At 40.2% G+C, this 15,929-nt stretch overlaps 1 protein-coding gene across 8 annotated transcripts in view; it reads left to right on the top strand.

Annotated features, from left to right (window-relative positions):
• Nucleotides 1-1,486: 1,486 nt before the first annotated feature.
• arhgap22 (Rho GTPase activating protein 22) overlaps nt 1,487-15,929 on the top strand; it is a 38,266-nt gene continuing 23,823 nt past the window's right edge. For 3 of the 8 annotated variants that reach the window (XR_004223558.1, XR_004223557.1, XM_031905664.1), the window contains exons 1-5: nt 1,487-1,699; nt 4,193-4,306; nt 9,202-9,397; nt 10,256-10,388; nt 11,895-11,968. Coding sequence is in view for 6 of the 8 variants with exons in the window: in XM_031905664.1 (XP_031761524.1) it covers nt 1,657-1,699; nt 4,193-4,306; nt 9,202-9,397; nt 10,256-10,388; nt 11,895-11,968 (560 nt within the window). In the remaining 2 variants the exon portion in view is untranslated. Of the gene's footprint in view, nt 1,764-2,511; nt 2,706-4,192; nt 4,307-9,201; nt 9,398-10,255; nt 10,389-11,894; nt 11,969-15,929 lie in introns of those variants that run through there. The other 5 variants (XM_031905662.1, XM_002940330.5, XM_004915836.4 and 2 more) reach the window with 5 other exon arrangements.

Here is a 15,929-nt window from a genome sequence, read left to right as displayed (position 1 = left end):
CTGCGTCTTACTCTATGTGCCGCGGCTCTCTGCTACATCCTCGCTTTTATAAGGTTGCGCCCGTGCGTACTGACGTCACACGCACACGGCGCAACCTTATAAAAGTACAGAAGCAGCTGGGAGCCGCGGCACAGAGAGGAAGACATCACAGGAGCCGGAGGCCACTGGGGGGAGGTTAGGGGGGAAATGAAGCAGAAGCAGCTGGGAGCCGCAGCACAGAGAGGAAGACATCACAGGAGCCGGAGGCCACTGGGGGGAGGTTAGGGGGGAAATGGAAGGTGCTTGGGGGCCCTGGGGGAAGCTGAAGAATGCTGGGGGTGCCGTGGGGGAGCTGGAGGATGCTTGGAGGCCCTTGGGGACGCTGAAGGATACTTGGGGGGGACCCTGGGGGGAGCTGAAGGATACTTGGGGGGGGCCCTGGGGGAAGCTGAAAGATACTTGGGGGGGGCTGGGGGAAGCTGAAGGATACTTGGGGGGGCCCTGGGGGAAACCTCATTATGTGCGAGCCCAGAGACAATTAACTTTATACAGTTGATATAAAATATTTTACTACAGTATTTGGTTCAGAATCTTTTTTTTCTAGATTTTCCTCCTTTAAAATTGGGTGCATCTTATATTCCAGAGCATCTTATAGGGCGAAAAATACGGTAGTTATGTCCCTGACTTTTGAGAAAAAACATGGCAAAATGAACCACCATGGAAAGTGTTCATAAATTGGGCCTCAGGAAATTTGGTGAATTCCAGACCCAGTTGTCGCACTACAATTATATCATAATAGTCAAAGGGGTAGTTCACCTTTCAGTCAACATTTGGTATGTTATAGAATTTGTTCTCTTAGTAGCATTTCTATTGGTGTCTTATCTTCTATTTAGATCATCTTCTATTCATTCAAAACACAGCCTGGTTGATAGGGTCCAATTTACCATAGCAACCAGGCAGTGATTTGAATGAATAGATACCTGATGAAGAACAATTTAACAAAAAGTGAATTCATAAAACCTCAAAAAACAAAAAAATACAAGTGCAGTTACAAAATGTCTCAGAATATCACTGATTACATTATACCAAAAGATTATTTAAAGGTAAATTATTAAGCCTTCTAAAAGCTGTATTCCAACAACAGCAGCAGTAGAATTGCAGGTTGTATAAATTCATCTGATGCAACACTACAGTGTCCATTTAAAACACTTCCGTATAGTACTTGCCAAATGAGACCTAAAGAACACCAGTGTATTTTACTGGACCAAAGAGAAAAAACAAAGCAAAGTCACCGTTGTCATTTAGTACTCGAGTTAACCTGTCTATATTAAGAGCAAACAGAACTCGTGCCTACAGCTTTGTTGTATGAAAATCCAGTCTAAAAAAAGGCGAGTAAATAACCTAGTGTGTGCGTGCGTTATTGTTCAAACAGCTTTCTCTGCCCCGTCCCAGCCCCCAAACACAATTAGCAGTTCTCCTGTCCAGAGGGATACAAGATAGATAAGAGGGTATCCCGCAGGGCAGGGATTTTGTTCTGCTCTGGGATTGATTGGTTTGGGCTGCTTCTACAGTAAGGCGCTTGCCGGCTATTAGTGACACTAGTTAGGATTGGAGGCTCTTTTCCTTGGAAGGGATGGGGGTGCCAGCTCCCCGTAGCTCTGGCTCCCTGCACCTGACATGGGGCTTTGCTGCTGCAGAGACAGAAAGAACCTGAGCTCAGGTAATAAAATGCAAGAATGTGTGTGACTGCCAACAAGTAGAAATTTGTATTGCAGAGCGTGAAGGTAAGTTATCCATTATGTGGATAGTGTTTTATACACTCGGAAAAAGTATATGAGTTGACTCTCTGTTAATCACTTGATTTGGTGTCATTATGCCTTTTCTTAGTTGTTACCAATTTCTGAGGATCTTTAATTTCCTTGTGATTTTCACTATTTGGCTTCCAATGCAGTGATTGCAGGCTGCATTTCCTCTTTTACAAAATCTTTAGGGCTGCTTATGAGCACTTTTTCCACCACAGTACAGCAGTGATGTACTATTCCTTGCTTTCTAGACTGATGTGCTAAGCCATAAAAATGATTTGTGCGTTAAGTAGATACTAAGCTGTGCTTGTCCTTACCATACCTCACAGCTGACTCAAGTGAATAGACATGATATGTGGCAGACTAATTCTAGACGTTTTTAAGCTTGGTGCCTAGGGGACCTTTGTAAACTAAATTTAATCTAAGTTAGTGTTTTAGCATTAGGGTGTTTTTTTATTGTGTATCACCAAGCCATGTCTCAAATGAGCATGATTTTTTCTGTGGCTTCAGAGATCTTGGCATTTATATGATCAGTGTGTCTCTGGAAGTTAGACTTATGAAATGCATTTTTCTGAACTGTACTGAACTATATAGCAAAAAAAGAAGTTGTATTGTGTGTAGGTGCAGAAAGTTGTACAGAACAGATGTCAGCTGTGTATTATCATACACCCTAATATCAGTTAACCGGTATTTCCCCTTTTTATTATTGTGTCTCTCCAGTGTGAACTTTGGCTCCTTGTTTAGCTTGGGAGCTGAGCAGCTATTCACACTGAAGAGATATAAGTGTTTACTAAGCTAACACAATGTGTATACAACTCAGAAACCAACATCAGATGTTCCTGCTCCTGGCAACATTCCATTCACATCTGCCCTGTTAGAATGCAATGAAACTAGCTACAAAGAAGGCTGCTCTGGTCATAAAAGGTGGGATCGGTTTGCAGACTTAACCTAAACACTGCCAGAATGGGAGTACTTGTGAACATAGTAGTTTTAAGCAACAAAAGCCAAAGTTCAGCTAGTAAAATATATTGGGAGTTCTATGTTTTAAGGGAGTGTTACTAAAGCATGATGCAGAAATAAAGATAAGGATAAGGATTTGTGGCAGTTTCAGTCCTTATATATGTTATATTTATGTTATAGTGAAGGGAATCTAATTGTCACTTCTGCTATGTATGTATAACTAAATTTTATAGAACCAGTTGGGCATGCAGTGCTAAACAGCAAAACAATGACTTAATATAACAAACAGGGGTCATTAAAGTTATAAATACAAATAAAAACAAAGTACAGTTGCGCTAAGAGCAAAGTGTCAAAGAGACAAGAGGAAGGGGGTCCCTGCTCCATAGCTTTTACAATCTAAATGGGAGGGTAACTTACAGACACAAATAGAAGGATATTAAGTGCTGCAGGTTAAAGTAGTTGACACTGCATTATAATACCAGTTCCCAGTTAGGTGTTATGCAAGTGCTCCAAGAGGTAGTCATTGGGGGCATATTTATTAGCACTGGAGACAAACATCACTGGTGATGTTGCCCATAGCGACCAATCAGCAATTAGATTTGAAGGGTCACCTACAAGCTAGACAACAAAAGCAAAAATCGAATTTGCTATGGGCAACATCACCAGTGATATTTGTCTCCAGTGTTAATAATACACCCCTTTGAGTTTATTTCTACTAGAGACTGAGGGAAGGTCTCACCATCAGCACTTTGATGTGTGGGTTTCAAAGTAACATGAAGCTACTATAATACAATGCCATCCATCACAAAAGCAGTGGAGTTATGAGGGGAGTTTTGAGAACAGTCTTAAAAATCATGACCAAAACACTGCAAAGAGGAACAGTCCAACTTATCCCAACACATTCTAAAATGACCACAGAATTGTCACCCACTCACAAAAGAAAGCTCTACCTCATAAGCTTCTTCACTAAGCTTGAATTTATGGTAAGGCTGCCATTCAGAAACCACTAGCCAAGGGCAACCTACAGATTCATCAGCTGGAATAAGTGCAAAACCTTGACTGCTAAGCAGTTGAAAAAAAGTCTAATATGGTCTTTTTTTTTTTTTTTTTTTACTGATCCCTTATTTTGGAATAAAATCCATACATGTTTTTTTTACAAAGCGCAAGAAAACCTTCCTCACAATATGAGTTGCCCACTCTCGGTGAAACCATAATAGCGTGATCAACATTGTGTGCAAGTCATTAGCTCTAATGATTTCTCTTCATGGTTGTAAAAATGGCCTTCATAATATTATGGTTTTACATATGAATATTGATATCTATGTATTTAGAAAATATTTTTTGAAAAATATACAATTAATGGGATTGCATGTAAACAGCCAATTTAATAAAAACAGACTGTAGTTCTCTGTAGCTACATATACTGACTTTTTATTTTTTCTTAATTTCAGGTGACAAAGTGACAGTAAATCATGAAACCTTTCTTCTTATGGCCAATTCACATCATGAGATGGAGGATTGGGTGAGGGCCATACACAAGGTCATTTGGGCTCCATTTGGTGGAGGTACATCATCAGCATGCAGCAAGGCAGGGTTTATGTTCAGGTTTCACTAAGCACTACTTATATGTTATATGCTTGAACAGTCACAGCTTAAGGTTCATGAGATAGTTGTGGCTTTCTCTGTACAATTAAAGAGTCACATTGCTTAAAATTACAAACAGAAATGGTAAAATTGATAGTACTTAAAATGCGAAATTGTGTTTAATTCCCCCACAATGTTTCACAATAACAATTCAGTGAGAGTTGGTGACCAGGCTTACTAAAGGTCCCCATACTCGGGCCGATAGTAGCTGCCAATATCGGTCCCTTGGACCGATTCGGCAGCTAATCGGCCCATGTATGGACACTTCCGACGGGCCTGCCCGGCCGATATGTGGCCTGAAATCGTCCAGATCTCGATCGGGCAGGTTAGAAAATCTAGTTGGATCGGGGACCACATCGGCTCGTTGATGCAGTCCCCGGACGGACTTTACCTATGCCCATCATTATAATTCGATCGTTTGGCACCAGGGCCAAACGATCGAATTACACTGGATTCTCTCCATAGGTGGGGGATATCGGGAGAAAATCCGCTCGCTTGGGGACATCGCCAAGCAAGCGGATCTGCCAGTGTATGGGGACCTTAAAGTACTACAGAAGAGAGAATCAAGCAAAACAGTTATTTTTTTAAAATGTTACAAAAAATAAAAAAGTAATGATTAGTGGTGTACTACTTGAAAACAATAAGTTCTGTAATGGTAAACTACCCTTTTTATAATCTAGTCATAAAAAAGCCTAATCATATAAGTCTCAAAGCAGTGCTTTATACTTGTGAAAATGTTCCACTAGGTAGTTTCTCCCATCAATTTTTATTAAACTCCATTTTCTGGTTTTGTCTGAGTTTGAAGAGTTCTCCACGTACACTCTTTGCATAGTGTGATTCTGCTGCCAATTTTTCTAATTACTTGATTAAATTGTATTGTACCATTGACAGGATCAGTAAGGTTTTATTTTAACTTTTTTACTAGAAAGAGGCCGGTAAATTTATAACCAAAAGCAATTTAAATTACTGTTTATAAAGTCTCCCAAAAATAAAAGCGATGTAACAAAAATTAAAAATAAAACTGCCATGATGGCTTTAGATAAAGAGAGTTCTTCTCACACAGAACCTAAGTCAAGGGGTATGTACAGCAAAAAAAAATAAATTGTGTGAGCCTCTCAGAAAGTAAATAGGCAGCACAGGTATGGGACCTGTAATTCAGAATGCTTGGGACCTGGGGTTTTTCAGGGGTCTTCATGTAATTTGGATCACCATACTTTGAGTCTCCTTTACAACATTAAGTAAACCCAATCAGAATTTTGCAAAATCTGATAATGATCCCACCTACTATTGTATGTACTCCAAATACATAACAGAATATATAGGTGCAGTATCATTTGCAAGTAACCAAAATCTACAAAGATACAAAAAAGGAAAAAGTTCTACAAAAACAAAACAGTAATACTGATAAAAACTAAAAGATATTAGAAATTGTAATTTATGACTAATGAATAAAAAATGAAATAAAGTAAAATAAAATTATTACCAGGAAAAGATGTGGCGAGGGAGCGGGGTTTGAATATGGTTCTTGGAATAAGGTTCTCAGTGGGGTCCCTCAGGGTTCTGTACTGGGTCCACTTTTGTTTAATTTGTTCATAAATGACTTAGGGGAGGGTATTATGAGTAATGTATCAGTGTTTGCAGATGACACAAAACTCTGCAGACCAGTCAATTCTATCCAGGATGTAGCATCCTTGCAGCAGGATCTTGACCAACTGGCAATCTGGGCAGCTAAGTGGCAGATGAGATTTAATGTGGATAAATGTAAGGTCATGCACCTGGGATGTAAAAATATGCAAGCCCCGTATACTCTTAATGGGACTGCACTAGGCAAATCCATAATGGAGAAGGACATTGGAGTCCTTGTAGATAATAAACTTGGCTGTAGCAAGCAATGCCAGGCAGCAGCTGCAAGGGCAAACAAGGTTTTGAGCTGTATTAAAAGGGGTATAGATTCACAGGAGGAGGGGGTTATTCTTCCCCTTCACAGAGCGCTGGTAAGGCCCCATCTAGAATATGCTGTTCAGTTTTGGTCTCCAGTGCTCAAACGGGACATTGAGTTAGAGAGTGTCCAGAGAAGGGCAACTAAGTTGGTAAAGGGTATGGAAAGTCTCAGTTATGAAGAAAGACTGGCCAAGTTGGGTCTGTTTACACTGGAGAAAAGGCGCTTAAGAGGTGACATGATAACTATGTATAAATATATAAGGGGATCATATAATAACCTTTCTAATGTTTTATTTACCAGTAGGTCCTTCCTACGGACACGAGGGCACCCACTCCGTTTAGAAGAAGGGAGGTTCCATTTAAATATTCGGAAAGGATTTTTTACTGTGAGAGCTGTAAAGTTGTGGAATTCCCTCCCTGAATCAGTTGTACTGGCTGATACATTATATAGCTTTAAGAAGGGGCTGGATGGATTCTTAGCAAGTGAGGGAATACAGGGTTATGAGAGATAGCTTAAAGTACAAGTTGATCCAGGGACTGGTCCGATTGCCATCTTGGAGTCAGGAAGGAATTTTTTCCCCTCTGCGGCAAATTAGAGAGACTTCAGATGGGGTTTTTTGCCTTCCTCTGGATCAACTAGTAGTTAGGCAGGTTAGATATAGGCATTATGGTTGAACGTGATGGACGTATGTCTTTTTTCAACCCAACTTACTATGTAATATCCAACACAATTGTCATTTATACCCATTTGAGCACAATTACTTATTACAATTACTTATGGTTAAAAGATGATGTGGGACAACCTCTATTGAAAATGTAAGAACTCCCTAGTTGGGGGTTGAGGAGGATTATTGGAAGTAGCAAGTGACATCAAAGTTACAGTTTAAATTGTTTTCTAATTGTCTTCAGTCTACTACTGCCTATTTACTGAGAGGCTTGCACAAATTTTGAATATGTTTTGCTGATGAAATTATGGTATTTATCTTCTGAATAAAATTTTGAAATGTTCTGATTCTGTATATGTGCCCTCTGGTTCACAAAAGTACTCATCCTCTTACGAGTCAAAGGCTAGTTATACCCATGGGTAGATGAAGAGGTCAAAGCCACTGATGATGCAGTTAATGAAGGAGTTCCTTGGTGGGTGCCTCCCTGAAATTATTACTTTGAGACTTTCTAGACCCTGGGGTCAAGGGATTTACATTTGCAGCCTTTTTGCCAAAGTGCCAAGAACAGGCCTAGTATGCTGTGTTTTTGAACTTTGCTTCCTGCAAGTAGCAGAATTGCTGCAGAACACTGCTCTCCACCTACTTTTACCCCAAATATTTAGCACTGCCTGCGTTCAGCAGTGTTGTATTCATGAAGTTGAGCGGGGAGAGGCACTGAAGCCCTATGGCAGGCAGTAAGGACAGGGCTGACGCAGTTAGACATCCAGACATATGTGCTTTTTAAAGAGCAAGTGCTATTGCACGTCTGTCTGGGGTCTGTGTAATTGACCCATACTATGCGTTTGCACAGGGTTACAGGAAAAGTTATGCAGTACTAGACTGTGGCAGGTGGATTTTTGGTTATTGTAGGTCTCTTCAGCATTTGTCATTTGTGCTTAGAATCCCTGGTATTTGGAATTTTGCTTAATTGTGCTTAGTAGATTTATGGTTTTTGTGCGAGGGGCACAAATTAAATATGATACCCTGGTTACTAGAATTTGTTCAGTCCCTTTTTTTTCTTGTAGGCTTTATAGTTAAAAAAAAACGCTAAAGCTTTGTTTCTCAGATCCAAGATACTTCTTGTACCAGAGGGATAACTGATTGAGGTGCAAAGTGAACAATTGGGCCTGTAATTAAACTTGTGGTACATAATACATTTATGAGATTATTTAATCTTTTTCAGTGATGCCACTGTTTTTTTTTTTTACAGACACTTCAAAACCTTGGCTTGTATCCATTTAACTTTGCCTGGTTTTTGAGCTTGGCAGGAAGGAAAGGCTAAGTCACTTGGGGGTGCCAAAATGTTAGGCACCCCCAAGTGACTTAGATCGCTTACCTTGTACCCCGGGCTGGTGCCCCTGTTAGGAGAAAACAGCACCAGCCCGGGGTACCTGCAGTGAGCCTTCCTCCTTCCGTCTTCGCGCTGCCGGCGAAATCCGTGGGCCGGCGCATGCGCAGTAGAGTGAAAACCCGACTTCTATGTTTAAGTTCGGCTTTTTCACTCTACTGCGCATGCGCACGCAGCGAATACGGAATAGGAAGCTCTCAGAAGCTACCCCGGGCTGGTGCTGTTCTCTCTGAACAGGGGCACCAGCCCGGGGTAAAAAGTATGCGATTTAAGTCACTTGGGGTGCCTAACATTTTGGCACCCCCAAGTGACTTAACCTTTCCTTCTCCTTTAAGCTTGCAATGCAGTTTTGGGCCTTTCTAAAGAGATGTGGCATTAAACTGGTAAGGAAAATGGAATTTGTTTTTTCGTTTGAGAACAGGCGACAAGAAGGAGACATGGTAATGCTTTACAGATATGCAGCAGTAAACTTCAGACAGATAGCTGGGGGGTTTACATAGAAAAGAACAAAGGAGAAGCGGTCACCCCTTTAGGATTCTCACCTGAACTAACACGAATGGTTCCTGACCGTGATGGCAATAAGGCCGTGAAATGCCCTTCAAGAGGTGGGGTGGCAGATCCCCTAAAGGCCTTTAAGAGCAGCCTGGGTGTGTTCTTGGACAGGCATAATAATCAAGGCTGGAGTAATCTCCAGGATTAAAGATAATTTTGTGTAGGCAAATAAATAGATATATGTGTATCTGTGTTAAAAGATTTTTTTACATTTTTTTTTCACCTAATCAACTCTGTGGTGCCTTACTGCCGTGTCTATTTATTATGATAGCAGTCTTTGGACAGAGGCTAGAGGACGCAGTCAGCCTGGAGACCAGACATGCTCCCCTGGTGGTGGAACAGTGTGTAGATTTTATACGTGAGAATGGGTTGCAAGAGGAGGGCCTATTCAGATTGCCAGGACAGGCCACACTTGTAAAAGAGCTTCAAGACACCTTTGACTCTGGAGGCAAACCAACATTTGATAAGTAAGGAGCCCTGTGTACCATGTGTTGAATTTTGGGGTTTAAAATAGCTAGGTAATGTTTCTACCAAGCGCTGGACCAACGTGGACCAGACATAGTTTTCATAAATCCAAAAAAGTTGACTCTCACGTTGAATGTTCTTAAACAGCTGGATTTACATTCTGCTTTTACTGATCATTCTTGGAACATGTATTGCACAATTTTTTAGTAATTAAATTTGTTCATTATCTTAATGCCCAATGATTGTAGAAACAATAATTTTGTATAGGGCATACCACAAGTACAGAATTACAGAGTAACTGTTGAATTATAAAATCTTCTGTATTTAGTGGTGCTATCTGTTTGCTTATACAGATGTTTGCCTGTACTTCCTTCAAAAAGGATTAGGTGCTTTGACAATAGGTAAATATTTTGGTAATGGGTTTTGATGGGACAAATATTCCTAATGCTGATATTGCAAAATATATGCATTTGAAACTACTCTTCTGTTAGACACATTTTATATACAATAACCAGCCTTTTTACAGTTATGCAGAATCTATCCATACCATGAATTCTCCCTTATTTAATTTTTATTAGGGATGCACCAAAGCTAGGACTCGTTTCGGGATTTGGCCAAGATTCGCCCTTTTCCACTCTCCTGGCTGAACCGAATCCACAAAATCATATGACTTTTTGTCACATAAACATGGAAGTTGAAATTTTTTCAGTGGTGGTGCTCTTTAACCCTTCTGTATCCTAATTTACATATTCAAATTAGGATTCAGTTGGCCGAATCCTTTATGAAGGATTCAGGGTTCAGCCCAATCTGAAAATAGTGGATTCTGTGCACCCCTAATTTAATCTAATATTCTTCTACAGGAGTACAGATGTACATACAGTGGCATCTCTCCTCAAACTCTACTTGCGGGAACTACCAGAACCTGTAATACCATTTAGTAGATACCAAGACTTCTTGAGATGTGCACACATTTTGTCAGGGGACCAAGGAGAGGTAAGCCACTGCCAATAACACAGGGTCTTGAACCATTAAACCCCATCTCCATTAGTGCCTTTAGACCAAAATTTCTACTTGTTTACTACAAGAACACTTGAAAAATTTTCACCAACAATGACAAAGCTTTGCCTACATTAAGGGCTCTGGCACACGGGGAGATTAGTCGGCCGCGACAAAACTCCCTGTTCGCGGGCGACTAATCTCCCCGGATTGCCATCCCACCGGCGAAAATGTAGATCGCCGGTGGGATGTCATACGCGGCAGCGCGATTTCAGTGCCTCGAGAGGAAACTTGCACGATTTCAGTGAAATCGCGCCGCCGCGTATGCCATCCCACCGGCGATTTACATTTTTGCCGGTGGGATGGCAATCAGGGGAGATTAGTCGACCGAGACACGGTAGATTTGTCGCGGGCGACTAATCTCCCCGTGTGCCAGAGCCCTAAAAGAGTGTATGGCTACTGTCAATAGCTGTGGACTGACACCTCTACAGCCACCATGCCATAAAAGCTGTAAATTTCAAACAGGTATGTGGTGCCTCTCCTATTGACTTCTGATAAATGTCTCTCACTATCTTAAGTTATAAACCAGCCCTCCAGCAATGAACATAGTAACTATTGATGGCTGTGACTGCACAAGAAAGCATTACCAGGTTGTTCTTTAAAGAAGTAAACCTGTTTTTCTATCGTTAAAATTACTCTAATCGACCCCTATAATAACATACCTTAGTTCTTGCATTCAGTCTAATTTGGTTTCTGATTTATAAATTGAAATCTCCAGCTCCTTTACTCTTCTTCTTTGTACTGCATGAAGCCCTGCCCCCTCTTCCTTTTCAGCTCTCCTTATCTCTCTGACTAGACCTTGTAACTGGACAGGGTAGTCCAAGAGGAGAGCCTTCTGTGCATGCCTGGCAGAGAAGAAGCTTTCTAAATGTGCAGAGAAGCAGGAGCCAGTGTGCACCAGCAGCAGATTTTTTTCTGTGCCCATACATAATTGCCTGATTCACTGTGCATTCCCAGAAAGCTTCCTCTTTCTCAGACATGCACAGAAGGCTCTCCTCTTCAACTTTAAGCATTTTATTTAGACATGCTTTGTCTGAAGCTGAGGTTGTAACATACCTAGAATACCAGTAAGGGAATTGTTACAAAATCCGCATTCCCTTGACTGGATGTTATAATAAGATGATAGGATAGAGTGTAAAGATGGGTTTGACATATTGAAAATGTTGCATATGTTTCCTGACTTCACTTTGATTAGAGTGGCCTTCACTTTGATTAGAGTAATACATAAACGGTTAAACAGTATGAGGGCTTTGTTTGCACAGATGAATAAAAGATGCCATTTTGTTTGCCATGGAGGTTAATTTCCATATTCTTCAACAGAGAAAAAAATATCCTGGAGACATTAAGAAATATTATCAAATATTATTAGATTTTTTATTTCAAAACATTAACTGATACAATTTATATAAATATGTATATATATTAAGATATTTAAATGTTTAGGGCACTCAGGAACTGAGCATTTTGATTAAAAGCCTGCCTCCTGTCAACTATAACCTTTTGAAGTACATCTGCAGGTAAGCAAATATACCACCCTAATATTTGTTTTTTTTAATTTTGTTGTGTTTTTATAATGGAAATATTAATACAATTTATCAAAATTTGATGTCTTGATACACGAAAAACACAAATGCAAAAATACATGATAATATTCTTTGAAATTCTGAAAAGGTGCAATTTTTAAAAAAAAATATGCAAAAATCAGCAATAAAAAAATCTTGACTTCATTAAAACAATTAAGATTGTTAGCTTCATTGAAAATGAATGTGACAGTGTGATTTTCACGTATGTGTGAAACTTTTCTTCTGTGAAGAAAACCAGCCCAAAATTGTAATTTGAATAAAAATATTCTTGCTTGTACAGATAATACCATAAAAATGTGTCAAAATTTGGAGGGGGGCGTGGCCAACTTCTAGCCACAATGGACGCTTAGCTCAAGAGCTGCGACACAGCTCAACTTATATGTGAGGTTATACTCTTCCAAAATGGGGAAACATGGCAAAAATAGAGACCCCCAAAGAGAGGAACCGAAGGGGAACAAACTTACCGAGTCGCAAAAGTTTTTAAAGAAATTTCTGATGATGGCGAAGCAGGACAGCAACGCACATGAAGCAGGCCCAGAAGCGGGCAAACCGGATGGCACAGAGGTGGAATCTGAATGCGACTCTGTTAATACAGACCAAGGTACTCTTACTTACCTTAAAACCCTACCCACAAAACAAGATTTCCTAGACTTGGCCGCACAAATCAAAACAACGCTAAAGGAGGAAGTGGGGGACTTAAAGGCCGAAATAGTGGCCCTGCACTCTAGAACAGCAGAAATAGAACATATTGCAGAGCAATACAATTACCCGCAGAGTCAAAGACCTCAACAACCGGGGAAGGCGATGTAACTTGAGAATAAGGGGACTGCCTGAGTCGATAGACCAGCCGCTCCTGAAACAGACAATTCAAACAATATTTAAAGAAATACTAGGCCAACCGCCCACAAGTGATATACAAATTGAAAGAGTTCATAGAGCACTGAGGCCTACCTACTGAAAAACCAAGGGATGTCATATGCTGTTTGTTAAGCTACGTAAAAAAGGAAGAGATACTAACAAAAGCACGCCAATTGAAAATTACTAAATATGGTAACACAGAGATCGCTATATTACAAGACTTGTCCTGGTACACTCTCTAACAGAGGAGATTACTAAAGCCATTGACTGATGTGCTTAAAGAGAAAAAAATCCTTTTTCGCTGGGGGTACCCTTTTTTTATTCAAGCCACAATAGAAGGGAAAGCACACACATTTACAACCCCAGAGGATATCCAACCATTCTTGCATGCATGCAAAGCGGAGAGTTTGGACCTTATTGAATGGGTTAAATTCGTCCAGCTTACCCAAACCTACCCCGCTGCAATACAAGGACTCATGGGTAGATGTGTCAACCCCCAAAACCAAAAGGAGGAAGATGAAACTAACGCCAGAAAAACTTCTACCCCAGGAGCTAATTAAAGATAAAGGATGAAAAAAATTTCCCCAAGTGATTGATACAAAGGATTAACCCTTTCACTGCCAACAACGTACGTTGTTGGCAGATAAAGGTACTCTCTGCAGAAGCGGCATGTGCCGCTTCTGCAGAGAGTTTTTAGCGATGACAGCCCCCTGGGCAACGAGCCAGGGGGGCTGTCATGTTGGCCCTGCAACGCGATCGTCACAGGGCCGACCTCTAAGAAGCAGACGGGATCGCGTCTGCTGCTTAGTCTTCACTTCCTGCTTCCTGTTCGCCCCCCCCCAAGCACCGGCCCAGATAAAGACTGCAGCAGGAGGACCAGGACTGCGATCCCTGCTTCAGGACAGGTAAGGTGGGGTTTTTCTGAAATGTCATAAAAACCAATAACTTTAGGAAAGCCTTGCAGATTGGTACTTTGGTGTAGAAAGGATTCTTTACCGATGTTGGATTTGTCAGAATGTGTACTTTCTAAAACGATATGGTTTTTTGGGTTTTTCTGTATAGTTAGGGGGTGTTACGGCACATAATATGCTGTCAGGGGGCTCTGTATGCAAAAGCTGAGTTGGCCGACAAGAAATCCTATTTTCATTTCGGGGTCAGTACTTACCACAGACTTTGGTATATCTATGCATATTGGGCATCAAACTGTTCAGTAGACCTTAGGTGTTCCTATTTGGGGTGATTTTCCTCTGTATGTGAGAAATTGTGTGAGATAAATGCGACAAATTGCAACATTTTTAGGCAATTTTCTGAAATGCCATAAAAATCGGCAAACAGGAAAGCTTTACGGCTTGGTACTTTGGAGTAAAAAGAAATGTGTACCCATTATAGATTCAGGGGAATGTGTACTTTCCAAAAATATATGGCTTTCTGGGGTGAGTGTACTTTTTTTGTACCAATATCCCACATGAAGGATGTAAATGTGTTGATTTTGCAGAAGCTGAAATGACAGATCATATGGGGGTATGTTCCCATTGGGGCCCCTACATGCCACATATTTGGGTAAACCTATACATATTGGGTATCAAACTGTTCAGTGGACCCCTGGCATTCAAATTTAGGGTGTTTTATCTTGGTACCTAATGCTATGTGGGAGATAAGATGCTGCAAAGTGGAAGCTTTGAGGGGATTTTTGGAAATGTCATAAAAATTTCTATATTTAGAAAAGCTTTGCAGCTTGGTACTTTGGAGTAGAAAGACATGGGTACCCATTTTAGATTCTAGAGAATGTGTACTTTCCAAAAATATATGGATTTCTGGGGTGAGCGTACTTAATACTAGCTTTATTCCACATATAATGATGTAAATGTGTTGATTTTGCAGGAGCTGAAATGACAGATCATATGGGAGTATGTTCACATTGGGGCCCCTACATGCCACATACTTAGGTAAACCTATACATATTGGACATCAAACTGTTCAGTGGACCCCTGGCGTTATTTAGGGTGTTTTATTTGGTTACTTTATGACCTATAGGAGATCAGATACTATAGACTGGAAGCTTTGAATTGATTTTTTTTTAAAAATTCACAAATTTTGATAAAAACCAATAACTTTAGGAAAGCATTGCGACTTGATAGTTTGGAGTAGACAAACAGTTGTGCCTATTCTGGATTCTCCAGAATCTGTTCTTTCCAGAAATGTGTAATTTTCTGGGATAAACCTTCTGTTAGTGGATTTTTTGGCCTTGAAATCTAAAGTATGCAGATTTCTGAAGCAGTGCTTTGGAAATTTGGTAGTGTACTGCTGGGAGTTTTTGACCTATACAAGTGAGAAATCTTCATAAAACTATATATATTTGGTATTGGCATGTTCAGGAGACATGGGACTTTCCAAATCAGTTGTATTTTTGTGCATAAAATATTTTTTGTTTCTGGTATGTGTGTTTTAGACATTTAGAAGCCTATATCTTGTTACAGAATTGGAATTCCAAAATTACACCATATTTTGAAAGCTTAGGTTGTCCTGAAAAAAACAATATATTGGTTTCCTGGGTAAACTAAAAGTCCCCCAGAGGAAAAGCCCCTAAAGTGAAACAAAATGTTCAAAAACTGTCTGGCAGTAGAAGTTCCATTTTGGTCCAAAATTGCTGGCAGTGAAAGGGTTAACCCTCGCAAGTTAAAGCCAAATGATAGCAATAATCATTGGAGCTGAAACAGAAACCCGGTGAAGCACACCCACCCCCCTTCGTATATGGGCAAGACAAACTATTTGTCTAAGAAAACCTGCCCTCGGGCACAAAGCCCATTGACACAAATGCCATTAAGTATATGTTTACTATTGATTATATGGTTTAAATCATTTACTCAGTTTATTGTTGATTGTTCTACAATTGTTGAAAATAACTATGAATATTGCTTCTCTAATACTAGGCTGTATAGTTTGATATGCAATCTGAAATGTGGTGTAAAACATATGTGTACACTTGTACTTACCAATAATTAATGATGGATAGCACAATCAATGTGATTTCCCTGAA

This window comes from Xenopus tropicalis, chromosome 7 (assembly GCF_000004195.4).
Source record: "Xenopus tropicalis strain Nigerian chromosome 7, UCB_Xtro_10.0, whole genome shotgun sequence".
Classification (NCBI taxonomy): Eukaryota; Metazoa; Chordata; class Amphibia; order Anura; family Pipidae; genus Xenopus; species Xenopus tropicalis.
Note: the sequence above shows the minus strand (reverse complement) of the source record. Positions and strands in the feature narration are given on the sequence as shown.